The sequence below is a fragment of the Nymphaea colorata genome, chromosome 7 (assembly GCF_008831285.2).
Source record: "Nymphaea colorata isolate Beijing-Zhang1983 chromosome 7, ASM883128v2, whole genome shotgun sequence".
In the NCBI taxonomy this organism is placed as follows: Eukaryota; Viridiplantae; Streptophyta; class Magnoliopsida; order Nymphaeales; family Nymphaeaceae; genus Nymphaea; species Nymphaea colorata.
In genome coordinates, this window is record NC_045144.1 from 17,338,925 (window position 1) to 17,357,256 (window position 18,332).

Sequence of the window (18,332 nt, forward strand, 5' to 3'; positions counted from 1 at the left end):
CTGGATGAGGAACACGTCTTTGCTTTTCCTATGTGTATTTTGCAACTACGATAACAATTACGCTTATTATATAGCTCACAAGCGTCTTAATGGCCAATAGAGTTAATAATGGTCATTCTTTTCAATAAGCCTCGCTACTCTAATCAATAGATACCACTACGTATGGTCAATGAACGATGAAGTGAAGGACTGAGACTGAAACATGTCGCGTATTTTTATATCACTTATTTTGCTGGTGTTGGAGATTCCGGTTCACTGTCTATACCTGCCAGTACAAGTATCGCAGGAATCCTTCATAATGAGCGCTTTATACCAAGCCTTAAGCGAATATTTTGGAACTCCCCAACTCCTTATATCGCGCTGCTGAATGTGCTAAGGCTGAATTTGCAAGAGTTGAAGGTTTCAAGGTGACCCTTCTAACCTGGATTCTTCGTCGGTCAGTTTAACCATTGTTTAGAAATGTGAACAGGTCATGTTTTCATATGGGAAGAAAATCACACAAAATCTGAATATGTACGAAAAGGCATTTGTTGTACTGCTACACAAAGATTCTTCTGTGTTCTCGAATGAACAGCTCATGAATGAATATCTGGCACAATAATCTCTTTGGCGCTGAATAGGAAGTTTCTTCTTAAAGTTCGTGGAGAAATCTCTTACTTTGTCTGACTAATTTTATGAAGCAAACGGTATAAGCTTTGGGTTGTACACCTTGGTAGGTGAAGTGTCTTAAAACCTTCGAGCATATGAAAGCCTAGGGCTCAGCACTCATAGTGCGCGTCTTGTTTGCAAGGTCAAACCTGCGGGTTGAACTTTCCTTGGTGGACAAAGGAAGCGACTTAGCATTCAAAAGGTTTGGCACATTCTTTGGTTGTTAATACGAAAAGGAAAGATGTCAACATGGTTTTTTTCCTTCTCTTTTTGTTCGTTCGTTGCTAAAGGTAACTCGGACCACATGGGTAGGCAACGTCTAGGTATATAAAACTCCTTGTGAAGTTGGCATTGGCAACTTACTTTCTATACAAAGCTACGTTGAAATATTCTACAACACTTCCATAAGTTGCACAGAGAGACTTGCGTCCCGCTTTTAACTTTGGTGGAGATTGGTGCAGGACTTTTTCAGAGATCAAGGCTCCAGGTAATAAAAAAAATTACCAGAACCCATTTCGATTTCCATGGACATGTTCTGCCAAATGACTGCAAGAAAAATTGCAGGTTATGGTTCAGTCCTTGCTGATTCACTGCAGGATCACAAGGTGACACTCGAAATGTGTTGAGGGACCCATCCTGTCCTTCTTCTTTTCCGGAAGACGACGCAGAACTGCATATCCCCAGTAGGCAATAGCTTGTGTTCTTATTCTTTATTGCCCCTTACAGCTAAGAAGCAGCTGTGGGGCTGTGATAGATGTCCTGCTCCAAACAATTACTTTTAATGTTGCACTTTCCCCTTTTCTTTCATATAGAGGATAGTGCTTCATTACATTATAATATTACTGAATCCATGAATGGCCTGACCAACCTTAATGACCTCATCCTGGCTCTAAAAATAATCTGATCGTCTGACATCTCAACCACAGAAGATGGCGATGCTATATGGCGCCGACTCACTTTCCCTCGTGTCTCTCTTCTTTCCTATATTTAGCAAACGTCACATGTCAATGTAGAGACCAAATAGTTCGGTCTCCTTGGTAATTTAATTATATGTTAATAATCTTCTGTACCTTGGATAAGGATAGCTGGCATTCTCCAAGTTTGGGACAGCTCTTGGATGGTTACTTTTCGAAAGGAAGAACAGCAGAACGTGTGTATGTCTGGCCCTCCCGTCCCCTCATGCAATGCATTTAATTAAAGTGGCCGCGACTCTAAAATTATGCACATAGACTATGCGTGATGGTGAGCCATGAAACCATAATGACCCTCCGTTGTTCGTGGCCCACAAACCATGTTAGCCTCTACTGAACCAGGCCTGTCTGGTTCGCAAACGTACTTCCGATTCTACTTTTGTAACATGTCCCTAATACGGCCATCTGAACCAGAACAAAGTTGGTTCATGAGGACTCGCCCAACACCATTCGGTTCATTGTTGATCATGACCAAGTTGAGCCCCGAATTCCGCACCACAGGCCGAGTTGGCTGCGGCATACTCGACACAGTTTGTAAAGATGTTGGTTTGAGACTCGACTACCACGACTCAGCTTGTTGTAGACTATGACCGAGTTGGGTAATGAATCATGTGCATGGACCAAGTTGGCTGCCACCCACTGGACATGGTTCCTAGTCGATCCTGACCGTGTAGTCCCCGTTTCTGTATCCACCGACCGAGCTGACTCCAACAGAATCAGGTAGAGGGTAGAGGCAGATCTCATGACTTGTGGGGAGATCCGGCGACCCGCCCACGCTTGGGTCAATAATGTGAAGAAGGTGCATGTGCTTCTGCTTATAAGCCAATCCTTCTACACTACACGTGTCCTGCTCTTGATGGAGTATACAAATAAATGCACCTGCCTCTGCCCTGAAAATCTTGTAGGTCGATTATCTGTCTTAGTAATTCACTAGATTTGTACCAACTATGCTAAAACTTGATAATTCTTGGAGCAGGAAATTGCTAGCTAGAGGGATTAAATTTGTAGAGAAACAGAAGTCTATGAGCAAAAGCCCACATTTCCGCCGAAAATCCATTGCCTGCTGCGAGTTCTGTGATCACAAATGCCTGGACCAATACATAACACGAGATACATCAGTGAGGGGTTGCAGTTAACATGGAGATCATAGAGGCCATGGAGGCACTAGTACTTTAAGGACAGGCTTGCTGAAAATGGCCTGCATTGCTTGAATGGTTGTGACGATAAAAGACAGTAACTGAATAGAAGTCTTGATCCTTTTCAATTCAACGGGTACTTTAGTCAATGATGAGCCCCACGGCGCTGCCCACATCGTCCAAAAGGGTCCCTACGGATGGCCAAACAATGAATCATATCCAGCCAGAAGGAATCATGGTTAAATGTTTCTTCTGCTTGCTTGGGGAGAAAAAGGATTAACCGAGTAGCAGTGATCCGCAACCACACCCTCTTTCTTTTGCCTATAAAAGGGGCTCCGGAGCTCACATTGAAAGCAAGGGATCTGAACATTCCTTGGGTGGTGCACTGGTGGTACTAAGCCTTTCTTTCTTTCCCCTTTTCTTTTCATGGGTAACCTCCTTTTTTATCTCTTTCATCTAACATACGTGTGTCTGCAACCCTTTGTTTCTTCTACCAGGTTAGGCGAAATGAAGCAAAAAATGGCATCTGCTCTCACTGTCATGTTCTTGGGCTTGTTTGTTCTGCCTTCTGTCATCGATGCCTTCGTTCCTCGGAGGCCTATCGATGTGCCATTTCAAAAAAATTATGTGCCAACTTGGGCGCAGGACCATATCAAGTACATCAATGGGGGTTCTGAAGTGCAACTCATGCTAGACAAGTACACAGGTGAAAGGGGGTTGACTGCATGAAAACAACAAATCTCAGCTTCAAATCAGTCGACTTTGCTCATTGGCGCTTACTAGTCTTCTCTCATTTTCCCACTTGAACAACAGGTACCGGTTTCCAGTCTAGGGGCTCATACTTGTTCGGCCACTTCAGTATGCAAATAAAGCTGGTCCCCGGGGACTCTGCAGGAACAGTTACTGCTTTCTATGTGAGTGAATGTCTTCCCATGCCAGATTTCTTCTCAAGCCTTGCCACATTTTTCTCCATCCTGCAGTGCCTAATGTTTGTATGCGCGTCTCTTCTGTAGCTCTCCTCTCAAAACTCGGAGCACGATGAGATAGACTTCGAGTTCTTGGGGAACAGGACCAATCAGCCATACATATTACAGACCAACGTCTTCACTGGTGGCAAGGGAGATAGAGAACAGAGGATCTACCTCTGGTTTGACCCCACCAAAGACTACCACTCTTACTCTGTTTTGTGGAACACGTACCAGATTGTGTATGCTATCTCTCTCAAATACCATCTTCTCCAAACCCTTCTTTGTCCATTGCTTTCTTTTTGTTTTAACCTTCGGTGTTGAAGCAAGTGAATGACTAGTGATGCTTCCGCTGCATCAGTTTCTTTGTAGATGATGTGCCCATCAGGATATTCAAGAACTGCAAGGACATAGGAGTCAGATTCCCCTTCGAGCAACCAATGAAAATATACTCCAGCCTCTGGAACGCCGATGACTGGGCAACAAGAGGTGGGCTGGAGAAGACGGATTGGAGTAAGGCACCATTTGTGGCATCGTACAGGAGTTTCCACATCGATGGCTGTGAAGCATCTGTAAACGAGAAGGTCTGCGCGACACAGGGCATGAGGTGGTGGGACCAAAAGGAGTTTCAGGATCTTGATGGCTTGCAGTATAGGAAGCTAAGCTGGGTCAGGCAGAAATACACCATCTACAATTACTGCACAGACAGGGCCAGGATTCATACAATGCCACCAGAGTGTGCCAGGGATAAGGATGTGTAGCAATGTGATGCTCTCCTCAAGCTGTCCTTTTCTACAATATACGTTACATCCTATTGGTTTGTGGGTCTTTCAATAGAGGGCCTTATGTGCCGTGTTGTATTATGATTTTATGAAGGTGGGTGTGGTTCGCAGCCTCTGTTTGGCTCTTGTGTCGACGGAAAACTGTCTTTGGATCTTCCTAATGCAAATAGCATGTGGTTATCCTATTCATGTGCCATTTACAGTAAAGCTTTTAGTGTATTGTTTCTCTGTCACGCAACTCCTTTGAACGGGACCTCAGATTCTAATTTCTAGGATTCTCAATGGGCTCTACAAGATCCTGTACTAGTGGCTGTTTGGTACTCTGTAATAAAGTTGAATGATGTCACAAAAATGTTGAACAATTCTCGGGGATGAGATATCGATGGTTCATCCTTTTTAATAATCAGGAAAGTGCTAACACTCACAACAGAGAGCAGATCGGACCCAATCTAATCGGTGAGGTAAATGCGCACATAGAAGAAAGGAGTGCTAAGAGGTCTGGTCTCTAAAGGGGTGTGGGACCGCAAGGTGCTCCTTTTCTTTATGATCGGACGAGCCATGGCCGTGCCTTTGATTTTCTTGACAAGTTAGGAATTAGGACAATTGAGATATTGAACCAAGCTTGAGGCTTCGGTGGGAGGCTCCTCCTCCTAGCCTTGAATCATCTTGTTTCTGCTTTGAGCTTTGATGGTCGATGTCCTGGTTCATAAATTAAATTAAATATCTGTTAATCTAAAAGCTTTCCTGTAGGAGCTCAACCTTTAACCAAGTCTCCAAAATATGTTTGGCTTTTTGAGACTTTCTTATATAGGTTACAGTTTTGCTGACCTGAGGTTCATATTAAAAAATGTGCAAAGTTTTACACATTATGTAAGGTTCTTCCTTGAAAAAGGAAAGCCTTTGTAGTTTTTTGCTAGCCAAAAATTTCTAGCTGAAAGGGCCATATACATTTAAATTTAAAAATTTTAAGGGGTACTAATATGCAAATGAAAAGAATAGTCCCGATGTATCAATATAGAAATAAACATTTTTGTGAATCTATGCCCTTCACCAAATAGCTACTAGAGCTTTCCGTTTGTTTGTGCGGTCCATATAATACCTTGCAGGGTGAGTGTTAAGTTTTTAATTAACTCAGAACTAACTAATGGTTGGGAGATCGTCTTTTTTGTGTGGGCAACTTTATAACTTGAAAGAATGCTTCATAAGAATTAAACCCCTCCTTTTTATGACTTCAGCCATCTTGCCTTCTCTCTCTCTCTTCCCAGTCGTTCCAGCAACGTCTTCCAACGCATGCAATTTAGTGGCACCAATTTGTGATGACGGGCTGAATCAAGTAAACGGGCCCAATGGTGGACCTAGTTGATTAAAGCACCACATACATAGACTTGATTGAACTGCACGGGCATTTAATTGTCTTAGATACTGAAGTCTGAAAGGGATAGAAACTGCAGTGTATTTGTCATGGGCAGCCACTCTGTATGTAAGTATTCATGATGGTGAAAGACCACCTAAGAGCCACCTCTCTTCGATTGTGCTATGCAGAGGCTTTTCTAGTAGAAAGGACGTGAAACAACAGGTGGTGGGCCGGGTATTGAATTTCCCATCTCTAGAAGATATGCCATTTTTGAACAATCACGGGCACGCCAGCGAGAAAGCAGGTAAAGCGAAAGCTCGTTCATTAGAGAGCTGCAAAACAAGTATTTGTCGATGCACATCTAGTGGGCCAGAGGAAAGGATCTAGTAAACGAACTGACTATTCAATATCGTTCATTTTTCTTTTTTTCTTATAAAAAACAGTACGATTAGTCGATGGGCGAAGAATGATTAACCGAGCGCACATACTCTTGTTTGATTCGCACGATTTTCAAGTACACTGATTTTCAAAGACAACCTCGTCGTTTATAATCAGCTGTTTCTACCTTCTATTAACAACAGTTTATGATTGCATGGTAAAAAAATGTTTACTTGGCCTAATGGCCCTATTTTACAATGTGGGGATGTTTTTCAAAATCTGTCATAATCGGGGGGTGTTTGCTATCAACTCTAAGATGTCATGCCAGGAGTAAACGATCTGAGTTCCTGTAGGAAAGCCAAATCAAGATTGCCGAGGTGAGAGCCAATTTCTTCACATTTTCTACCTTCTGGACAATACAGTACTTGCTGTTGCTGCTGCTGCTGTGACTACAATTTAATAATCCATCCACTTTGATTAAAGAAACAAGCATTTATTTTGTCTGAATTTTTTTTTTAGCTTCCCTGACTTGCAGTGCGTGATAACTGCACGTCGCTGCTGCTTCCAGACTTGCATATACCTAGCAGTATAACAACTCGCCTTGCATAAGACACTTGCCAATTAATGCAAGCCATAAAAAGCGGGGATCCATTATTCAAATGGGGGGTTGGCCATTGAATTCAAGGTTACTGGAACTTCCTTTTTGTTTGTGTGTTTGTGTGCGCGGGCGCACGCTCATGTGTGTGCAAAAGTTTTTATATTTATCGGCTTTTCCTGCTTTGCCAAAGGAAAGAACCAAAAACCAAAAACAACTGAAAAGGTCGAGCGCTCGATAGGTAACCAGCTGAACTACATTGTAGATAGTTAATAACGTCTACATGTTCCAACAACTGAGCATAACATAGAATTGATCCAACTAGTTCGTGGCTTAAATTACTTCAACTTGTGCCATGCCCATCTGATCAACTCAGTTCAACAAGTTAATGGGTTAAACGTAATCAATCAACTCAAGAGAACTAGTGAATTGGGCACAAAAATGTTCCCTTTGTTCAAACATAGATTATTTAAGCTCGTTGCTTACTTGAGTTACTAATAAGTTGCTTGATTGTGTGTATTTTTTGTGTGTAAACATAGAGCCCAAAGATTATGTGTTCATGTTACATGTTCTGCACTAGTACATGCTTTTATTTGTTAGATCAATAATTTTTGTCAATTCGCATAAAGTCAAAAGCCAACCTAAAATTTTATATAAGATTTGAATTGTACGTATTGTACAAAAGCTTCAATCGAGTTTTAGCTCCACTCATTGTATTAATCAAGCAGTTTGCAGGCCAAGCTTGAGGGAAGCTATACGATGGCTAATCCAATTGAAACCCTGCCAGCAGCGGAAGCACTTCGCTAACGTGGACCTTTGAGGAGTCCCACCGGGTTCTTAATATAAACGTTTATGAAAATTTTTGAACGCTAAAAGTAGGACCAGTTCCAAAAGATGAACACATTTTGGACCATAATTGTTGTAGTTCTTTAAATGTCGGCATATAAAACCAATTAAATCACACCACTTAATCTATATTAACGGAAAAAAGGCATTATTCTCTATGTTTTAGGCTTAACTGAAGGTCATATTTTCCCTTGGTCATTGGTTGCTTCTACCATTTAATGTCTTAGATTTCTCACCTGTCCCCTTCAATCTGTAATTTATGAGCCAAAGTAGCTTACATTTGTCAAGTTGTGATATCAGCTGCGTCAGAAAGCACGCCTTAATGAAAGCTCAACCAACCGACAAGCAAATTCGAAACACCTAATATTCCAATCAAGATTTCCGTCTGCAGGAAGAAAACACGTCGAATTGACTAAGATCGACAAATGCAGGTATGTTACTACACATGCCTCTTTTGTTCTGGGGGATGCCACAAGTGTAATGCAATTAAGCTGCTCATGAATGTCCAGTAGGTAAGATAAAAGCAGGAGCAGAAGTGAAAAAAAAGCTTGGAGGATAGTTCATACAGTCACCTTCCCCACATCACACCCAAAATCTGCATGGCATAATCTGATTAAAACCCTTCTTAAAACAAAGGAGCAAGCCAGTCATACGGCATTAAAATAACAAAAAACCAGGTTCATGTTTGCAGTAATGTATAATTATGTGCAGGCTTACACCTCTCTGACAGAGACTTTAGAATGCTTCCATGCGTCTTGACTTTGTGCCGCAGATGTTACCTTCCCCACAGTGAGCTACAGCGTTGAGTACCAACTCCTTATAAAGTACGCCATCTGCAGCTCCTTAAATTCATGATAGATCATACAAAAGCTTCTTCTACATTCTCCCTCCTCCTTGTTTGCTCCCACTTTTCACTCCTGCTCAACTGATGGCTCAGATGATCAGGGGGGCCTACTGTTATGCCAAACTCGAAGGAAACCACGAGGATGAAGAGGAGAAGAGGCACCGTCGGGCACAGTACTTGATATACAAGACCATGGAAAAAGCAGACTCCTTGCTTCGCAAGAGGCCGCTACCCCTGAGGATAAGAGTCTGCAGACGGAAAATGAGTAAGAAAATGAAGCGGCTGAGGAGCAGACTACAGTTTGCTGTTTCCTTCCTCAAAGTTGGTTTCTACGGGCAGCTCACGGAGGCAATAGCTAGCCTTAACCCTGCATGCTACTAGTCTTTCCTAGATACACTTAAAATCGAGAGTAAGCACTTTGCTTTATGGAAAAGTATGTTAAATGTTTTACGAAAGAATGAAATGTGCAGGAGAACTGGAAAATAAACGAGCATCTGACGAACTTCAAGAGTTGTGCAGTGAAGCTATTTTGGTTCTGTATTCCCAGATAAAAATGAAGAAATAGTGGTTACAATGGATGGGAAGATGTGATTATCAACGACCTTCTGTCCTTTTCATTGATCTTAGTTTCTGTCTTTGTTGGCGACCGCGGGCCGCCCCTTGAATTCGCTGGGTTGTTCGCCCGGGCGGTGAACCACAGATATTTTTCTGGTCTTTGGAGTAGTTCAGAACTTGCAAGCTGGTGGATCTAACAATTCCCCAATGTAGTTGTGCCGACCTGTCTTTGTTCCATCGCCTCATTACTTCAAACAGATATTGCAATAACCAATAGCCTCAGAACCAAAAACTGTTAAAATTGTGGCGAACGAAAGAGCAGAGTATAAATTTTTAAGCCTTGGCGAAAATGGCCTGTCTGACAGCTTCAATACAAAAACTGTTCTAAATATGGTCAACGAAACAGTAGCGTATAGATAAAACCTTTACGCCTTAGGCAAGATACCCCCTAGCTTAGAACTCATGCACGCTTTTTATTAGGTTTTTGTTTAAACTTAAAAATGAACATTTTCCAGTGAGATGAGGTTCATAAAGTATTCTTACCGGGGCAGAAATTACAGGGGAAAGTAGTGAAACCAGCGGGAAATGAACAAGGCCAAAGGACGTCCAACCTAGGGAAGCTCACTTTCAGAAATCCGAGTCAGAACACTTCCATGTCACCGATTAAGCTCGTGAAAAAATTGATAATATGGCCAGTGGTTGCGCTCCACCTTGTGCCTGTTATCTTCTTAAAATAATGCAAAAAGAATCAGATCTTCAATTTTCCAGGAAAATCAAGTTAGGAAACCATGTGAGACACCAATAAACGTTTGATATTATTGAGAATCAAGTCAATAGGTTTCTTAGACGAGTTGTTTTCCCACCCATTCGCAAGCTATGAAAAATTAAAAATCCTGTTCCGCTTAAACCGCTGGAAGTTTGGCTTCAGAGGTTGGCTTAAAGAGTATAATCTTTCATGATCACTTTGCTCAAAGGGTACCAACGGCTTCTTCATAGAGGCACAGGGTGGTCCAGTCATCTGCTTCTTGAGATTATCAACTGCCACATTCGGTGAGGATGGACTCGGCGTCTGGCTTCTTGGAGGCTCTAATCTTTCTAGAATACTTGAAGTTTTCTCAGCAAGAGACTCATCGGGCGATCTGACCTCGAGCTCTCCGACTGACCGCAAAGCAGGGGATAGGCTACCATTCAGTTCGTTAACGACCAATTGCTCCCACTCATCGTCACATGCTTTGCGCCCTTCATCGGTGAGTTGCGTTAGCATATGTCCGTCCTCATCAAATTGGCTCTCTAGCATAGTGGGTATTGGACTTTGTTCTACGGCTCTCCGAAAATCAGGCTTAGAGATTGGCTTACTTCGTCTGGGTACTATTGCCCTGTAAAGAATGATTCGCCGTAACCGCTTGAAGGAATAAGTTTGGTTTAATTTGAGAAACGGAAAAGAGAAGGAATCCTGATAAGATCACTATTACCCGATTTGTAGGCTTTCCTTTACAAGGGCGTTCAGCTTCATGTGAAATCCAAGCTCATGCTGTAAAGGGTTGTAGTCTCTCAGTCCAATCTAAATCAACAAAACAAGTGAAAGGTGACTTAAAATTCTGCAAGCAGAAATAGCATCACGTCTGCAACTTTATGCTCTCCGGTTAATCACTGATTCCAGAGTGCGTATGCATAGTCACATTGACTATTATCGACATGGATCAGGCCAAGCCCGACCTGACCCAAATTTGTTTGTTCCCATAACTTGGATCACTTAGCAAAAGCAAGAGTCCCATCCAGGCTCTGGCTTGGACCAAAGTAATCTGAACTTTCAGTAGACTACTAGCCATTATTGAAGAATTTGACTTTGTGAGGACTACAGGATGTAAAACAGGGTATGGAACTATTTTCAGGCACCAACAGGCCTTACCAGTTCATCGTGCATTTTGAATTGATATCAAGTCATCTGGTGCTTTATACAGCTTGCACCCGTAGACCACACGCGTGGTCACGATAAGCTTGTTAGTGCATCTTGTCAGTGCGCCAAGTTCCAACGATGGTCTCGGTGATATTCCGCATTGCTTACTTAAACGACCAGGTATAACCTGATCTGCAAGAATTTCTGTACCCGGAGGGAGGGAGCAGAATTCGTCGAATGATTTTAGAACCTCAAGGAGAACTGAGAAAGATCCCCAAAAAAAGGTCCTCCCTTGATCTGGGTAAGATGTGGTAGAGGTTTTCACATCCTATTCCTGTAAAGAATGCCAGCATGTGCTGTCATGTTCTCCGGTTTCTCTAATGAAAACAGTATGCTCTATATAAACAACTTCCGTCTTCTGGAGTTAGCATGAATCCTATTTGATGCAAGCGTTGAAGTATCTATACGTGTTTTCAATTTTTGGACAGAAAGGATGACAAAGAACGCGTTCTGTTGTACTCTAGTAACTATCAGACAATTAGAAATTATGGAGTACCTTTAGTAAGTTGGCTTGAATGGAGCTCTCAATTTGTGTCACCTCACTGGATGGCGATAGTCCATCACGCTCAGGAATAGTCAAAATTTCCTCCGACCCAGCCAGCTTCTGCAAGTCCAATTTCATTGAGCTCAAACCAATCACTGTTAATGGTCCAACAGTAAAGTTGAGATGCAGAAAATAAAAGATAGCTGTACCCGTAAAAGCATGGGTCCTTTGTCCGAGGGTTGAAGTAGATAAAAAAAAGTGAAGATTGATTCTCTCATTGTATCCGTATTGCAAGTTGATGTGCAAACTAACCCTTGGTCTAGAGAATGCAGTGCTCCACAAATGCCATGAAAGACTGCTAGTTTGTGGCATGATCAAAAGCAGATGTCAGTAAAAAACGAATGACAACACAGCAGAGTAGGATTAGTTTTTGCAAGTATTTCCCTACGCTGTGTGTTCAGATTTTGTTTCCCACATTCAGCCGAAGATAACTCAGCATCATTACAAGGAACTGCAAAATATGAAGTTCCTAGTATTACACCTGCCAAAATTAGAAAAAGGAAATCATGATAAGAAGCCACTTGCAAATGATATTTTCATCAAGCACAAGTAACCACAGTCCAGTGACAATGAGAGAACCCAAATCACCAAATCTTGTTAAGATTATGTATTTCTTACAATATTAAAACACAACGGAGATGATGATATGCTGATATACCTTCACTAAGGGAACATAAGCTGGTCCGTTCAATGACGTTAAATCTGATGTGCCCATGAACCCTTTGAGGCTCTGAGTAGCTTTGGAAAGAGGGGAGGTGCAAAATCGTTCGTTCTCCAACCTTTATTCCTATCTCACTTAATTCACTTAAAGCAAGTTCTTGGTTTGCGACTGGACAGGACATACTCGTTCTACCAGCAGCACTGCCAGCAGGCAAGCCATGACACCTGCATGTCTACTAATAAAATTTCAAACATCTGAAGTCAACTTTAGTATCTTTGGCAAGTCGTTAATTGTGTAGCCTTTGTGTTTTGAAGTTCAAGAAGCGCATATTGCAGCTACCCATTGGAAACAGTTAAAATTCCTTTTGTCTAGCCCAGTGGGTCAGAGATTGTCGCAATGGTGGTCATGCTGGAAAAACAGAGTCAAAGAAGCAAAAGAACCACCCATAGGTGAGGAGGATTTATGGACACAGGCATGTCTTCTGATTCCCACTTAGAGAACACCAGGGAGCACTTCTAGGAAGAGCTGCATGACCTTCTAATCATTCTTTTGGAATTTAGGTTGCGGTTAATCAAACACCCCTCAGTATGAAATTCTAGACTTTAGCATTTGTCTAGGAAGCTGGATCTAATTTTTCATTTTCAGAAAATGATATTTACTCATGAAAAAATTAATGAGGAAATATGATTTTCCATTTTCATAAAATTCAACAGAAAAAAAAATGTTTTCCAGTTCAACAAATTTGCATGCTTGTTTCGACAAGGTATTCGACTAACCTGGCAAGGAACAAATCCATCCACCATGTGGACTGCTGATGCAAACAAGTTGCAGGAGAAATGATTGCCTGAGTCCATTATTGTATTCTTGAAGTAGAAAGTTGCCTTCAGTGGTTCCTCGATGTCACCCTTGAGTTCTTGAAGCCAACTTTTGACAAACCCACTGAAGAGCCAGTCATCTGAATATGCAGGTAATATTAAATAGTATCACAAAGTTTGAGAAGCATGGATATTGGATAGTTAGCTTAAGGTTCATTTCATCTCCTATCTAGTCTTGCCTTCTGGAAAAACAAAGGCACTCCATGCTGCTTATTTCTGTGCTATGTCAAGACAGAGAGACAAGGTTATGTCATCTACAATCATTCTTCCAATATCAAGCACTGCCACATTAGACAGCAACAAGCAACAAACCCAAGCGTCGCCAGTATGTCTAATTCACATTTCCATACGCATTCTGACCATGATGCAAAAAACAGTATGTCTAATTCACATTTCCATACGCATTCTAACAATTTATTCCGGAAGGTTCCTTTTCCTTGGGGCTTGGTTAGAAACAGGACAATGAACATAATGCAAAAAACTAGTGCCGCAAGGGAAAAGCTACATGTAAGTAAATTTTTATTGCAACAGATGTTTAACTTTTTAGATAATCTAAGCATGAAACTGCCATTTGTGGGGTTGTTTTAGCAGCCCAATCAACAATGGCTTTTGGATAATATATAATCAACCAGGATTATGACAGTTATTCCCAATAGATCTGCAACCCAATATAGATTTCTTCCAACAGCAACAGTACTCATGAGTCAATATAAGGTATTGCATTCTAAAATCTGAATCAAATAAGCAAATTCATAACTTTTATATTGGTTATTTACGCATTTATATCCAAATCAGACACCTTATGGACCCCTAGGCGTTACCACCATAGTCGAGATATACGAAGCTCAAAGCAACTATTTGATGAGGATTGGTTCTGGTGATTTCTTTTCACATCAACAACAATTCATTTGACTTCACTAAGTTATCTAACTTCTGCAATCTAATGAATTATATTCCAATTTTAGGAAATAAACATAGTATATACGCTTACCCCATGAGTACCTATGGAATACACAGTTTTTCATGTTAGACATGCAGTCAAGAAAATCTTTGACTTTCTCAGATGCTTGGCTGAATAAATTGGTTGTGGTATCCCCTCTTTCGATGAGTATAAATTCAAGCCTAACCTTTTTACTGGCAGCATCCTGCAAGAAGAAATACCCCAGTTATGCAAGATGAATCTGTCCCTGATCTGAAGCAGACTTTGAAGCTAAAGCAACATTTGAAAGTTGCATGATGGGTGGTTTTAGTCTTTACCGCAAGCATCTCTCTTGAATATTCCATACTTTCTAGTAGTAGTGAGCTGATTACAAACACCTTCCTTGCAATATCTTTCCCACCCCAAGAGTAAAGGTAGTCGCCATGGAGAAGCTTTGAGAGTATTGGCCCTGTCAGCAAATCCCAACATGAGAAACCGTGAGGTCCTTTGACTTGATAACTATCAATACGTTGATAAACCCATGTCCTTACAGCCATTTATGATTGGCATAAAAAACCAGTAGTCTTTATGATTTCACTGGATGACGGAATTTCTGGGGGTGATAAGAAGGAGAATATACATCCTAAATGGTACACATGATTTGCAATGAAGGTTCAACTGTCAAAAAGAAAAGAACTCCGAAGAAGTCTAGTAAAAAATACCAAAATGCTTTTTATATTCAAACAAATCTTTGACGGGAAGTTAATACTGAATAAAACATGAAAAAGGAAAACATGGAACGTTATTCTTGGGACGAAGTTCATAGATTATTCACGAAGTATAAAAAAAAACATTTTAAACTTTAGTCAAGGGTACTCATTGTTATTTGGATTGTGACTTTCAATATATCTTTCGAATGGGGAGAACTAACAGAGTTCCCATCTCAGTGCGTCCTCGTAAGAGCGTAGGTCAATCAATAATTCATAATTAGTCCTCAAGGTCTGTGACCTAACAATCGAGAGACCACCTTGTGTGCCACTAAGCTCTACTAAATTACACGAAAGAACTAAGATTATGTAAGAAAATTGTCCCAATTATATTACTGCGTTTAGGTGATGAACAACCACTGACCTTCCGCCTCAGGTATCTTTGACGCATCCAAATCAGAGAGGAAGCAATCTTCTGGCAAGCTGCTTACAGCGTGATGAAAGTCACGAAGGTTAAACTGCCCTCTTGGACTGTATGCAATCTCAAGCTGACAAAAGCTTGTTGTGAATGAGAGAAAGCACGTGAAGAATCTCAAAGATATAGCTATCTTCTCATGCAACATAATTTTTTTGTGAAGAATCTCACAGAGATAGCTATCTTCTCAATGTTCTCATGCAACATAATTTGTTTTAACAAAACTAAGTTTGTTGATTAATTCATCAAATAAAGAGATCATGCTAGCTAGCATCCTTATTTGCCGAAATTAAGAAAAAAAAGCAACTATGATAAGTGTTTCGAAAGAAGACCTGTAAACATGAATAAAATACATTAGAAGGAAAGAACTGAAATACATTGTAGCACATCGTTGTGTTTCTATCTTTAGAAGGACGAAACAGATGTCCTTCTTTTCTTTCTGACAAATGACGAAACCAATCTCATCATTTTATATCGGTAACGAGAATCCGTGTCACTTGACAACTTGAGCATTTTTCACAATTCAAACAACCGCAATAGAGAACTGCAATCAGATTGTCAAGTGCAAGAAGTAAACTTCAGATTGCGTAAAATCGCGTCCAAATGGGCCAGAAACATTAATCATATCTATTCATCCAAATTTGATATTTGTGAAAGGAAGAAAATAAAATCTACTGAATTCGTTCCAACTTCCAACAGACTGAAACAGGCATAAAGGTAAAATCACAGAAACGCCTCAGAAGCCATTAAAAGGACCACAACATTCAATTATGATAGGCTATACAGAAGAATCTAGTTCCAGAACACGAATTTACAGTTTTTATGATCTTACAGCTAGATGTTCCACTGGCATCCACAAAAGTGGAACTAAGTTAGGTACTGCAAATACGAATCACAAAGAAAATTGTAGAATGATAGTCAGAAGCTCCCCTAATTTATTCAGCAAACGCGGTCTTGGAGGCACTACGAGGAAGCGATGCCAGATAAGGAACACATTCAGAAAGTTAATGAAAAAAGATGAGGCACGAAGTACCTCATCAATGTCAGAGGATCGGTTTCTCTGGATGTAGCAAAGTGCGATCAGATCACCAGGAGTTTGAGATCGGCTTCCACGACTAGGCGAAGAGATGGCGTACAGATTCGCGAGTTGGAGCAGGCTCTGGCGGAAATATAAAGAAAGAAAGACGTGCATATCGGAATAGCTATGGCGAGAGAGGGAGAGAAAGAGAGCGAGAGTCTTTACCTGCCTAAAATCCTTCAGCAACGGCAGCGGCAAGCTGCGGAGATCTAACACGAAACAGAGGAACGTCATCGTTCTACGGTCGAGGCCAAAATTCCGGTGGCTCCCCCGGCTAGAAACGTAGTTATAATCTCCCGCGACAGGAGAATACGAAATGCGCGAGGAGGAGGCGACGGTTGCAGTTTTGGACTTTGGATGTTTGGACATGAGAAGGGAACAACCCGGTGATGGAGTTCGAATCGGTTGATCGGGGCGGCGATCTCCCACTCAACCCAACCCGGTGAGGAGTCCCCTCGTAATCAGTGGAGAGAGGGAATCAATCCATGAGTCCGAGTGTGATGACTGATGAGGACACAAGGAAAACGTGACAACCACCTCTTTCTAAATCACTACTGATGCGTAATTCCATTCTCCTCCTACTTGTCGTTCTTCCTTGCAAAAGAAAAAAAAAAAAATTGCAGCAGTTTTCTTTTTCGTGTTTGATGGCTATTATGGAAATAAATTTTCAAATAAATTACTATTGGTGTGTGGAGCCTAATCTATTTCCTAACTTCGACAAATTTTTTTAATAAAAGCATTCATGTAATTTTATGCTTTGAGGGTTTACCTTAATTCTCATGCTTTATGGAGGGTCTTGTATTCTTTTTTAATTCTTCCATGTAGTTGTGAAAATTCTTAAAATCCTTGTGTCGTATGGTAGTGTAGAAGAGTCTCGTTCCTAACAATTGCAACACATAATATTTTTCTGAGAATTCAACACAAAAAATGCTTTTAAACCCTTTTTTTTTCATGTGTAAATCAGGTAGCTGAGTAACATATTCGAGCTTGATAATGTTAGTTGAGAATTCAACACAAAAAATGCTTTTAAACCTTTTTTTTTTTTTCATGTGTAAATCAGGTAGCTGAACAACATATTCGAGCTTGATAATGTTATCAGTGATCCCTTTCGAAGAATATTGCGCATACTTTGTGTAAGATTTCCTACTTAGAAAGGCGGGAAGAAATAAAAGCCGCTGCCCATCATTTGTACTCAGATTCCTCAGTTGGCGATCTTGTCGTTGAGTCTTTTCTTGATAAAATTAAATTGCGCGAACATTAGAGCGCCACCAGTTTCCCGGCACTTTCAAAGAATTTTGTGGGGAAAACGGTGCCGAACAGCTGATGCTTCTTGCCGGTTTCCAGTATCTGAAAGAGATATTTACTGTAGCGAGAACAAGACAAGTGGTAGTAAGTTTGCTCCCTATAAAAGGAATTAGAATCACGGATGACTTCATTTCCTGTGGGCTGGATTGTAACCCTTTGTAAATAAGTTCCGGTTCAATGTCACCACTTTTCGCCTGCTTCTTTGTCCGGATTCTCCATGCCAAACCAATAAGCTGATCTTCTAGAAAAATGTCGTCATTGTGGTGATGCCAAAAGCTTTCCTTACATGTGAAAGACAATGCAGTCGTGGCGGCCCAGAGTAAGCAATTAGGCCTCTCTCCTTATGAACACCACGTATTCTATTTGATTGCAGGAAAGCTGAGGCTCCACTCAAGCCAGTATTGTCGCTGGACGCAGATTTTATCAAACAAAGGACAGAAAGAGCCTGTGAAAGCGTTGTTTGGTTGAAGTAGTTTCTAAGAATTTAAAAAACCTACCTCCCTGCGCAGCAGCACGATAATATGGAGTATCCAACACACGGAGGCAGGTTCTGAGTGTCCTGTGTTTGCCTTGTCTGCAGAGCACGACGTTCACGGATTCAAACATCCTCACCAAATATATATGACAGGACCTGCGTCCGCCCTCTCTCTCTCTTCCCACATATACACACACACCTCGGAGTTTGATCACCTCTGCTTATCTACAAGAAAGGAGAAAAAGAAGGGAGCACAACACAA

The 18,332-nt window shown here is 41.2% G+C and overlaps 2 protein-coding genes across 3 annotated transcripts; one reads left to right on the plus strand and one right to left on the minus strand.

Moving 5' to 3' along the window:
- The first annotated feature begins 2,988 nt into the window (after positions 1 to 2,988).
- Positions 2,989 to 4,735, plus strand: LOC116258143 (xyloglucan endotransglucosylase protein 34-like). Of its 2 annotated transcripts, none has more exons than XM_031635281.2 (5): positions 2,989 to 3,146; positions 3,253 to 3,461; positions 3,569 to 3,669; positions 3,769 to 3,962; positions 4,082 to 4,735. In XM_031635281.2, exons 2-5 carry the CDS (start codon positions 3,263 to 3,265, stop codon positions 4,479 to 4,481), a joined length of 894 nt encoding a protein of 297 aa, XP_031491141.1. In that variant the 5' UTR covers positions 2,989 to 3,146; positions 3,253 to 3,262; the 3' UTR covers positions 4,482 to 4,735. The 2 variants fall into 2 exon arrangements, with proteins under 2 accessions (XP_031491141.1, XP_031491142.1); XM_031635282.2 differs by having other exon boundaries at positions 3,099 to 3,143.
- Positions 4,736 to 8,919: 4,184 nt separating this feature from the next.
- On the minus strand, positions 8,920 to 16,577 carry LOC116257172 (uncharacterized). The gene is made up of 12 exons (XM_050078854.1): positions 16,456 to 16,577; positions 16,246 to 16,371; positions 15,162 to 15,285; positions 14,369 to 14,499; positions 14,103 to 14,256; positions 13,013 to 13,191; positions 12,234 to 12,468; positions 11,964 to 12,056; positions 11,725 to 11,873; positions 11,528 to 11,635; positions 10,547 to 10,635; positions 8,920 to 10,450 (listed from the first exon to the last, which is right to left on the minus strand). Exons 1-12 carry the CDS (start codon positions 16,522 to 16,524, stop codon positions 9,949 to 9,951), a joined length of 1,959 nt encoding a protein of 652 aa, XP_049934811.1. The 5' UTR covers positions 16,525 to 16,577; the 3' UTR covers positions 8,920 to 9,948.
- Positions 16,578 to 18,332: the final 1,755 nt, after the last annotated feature.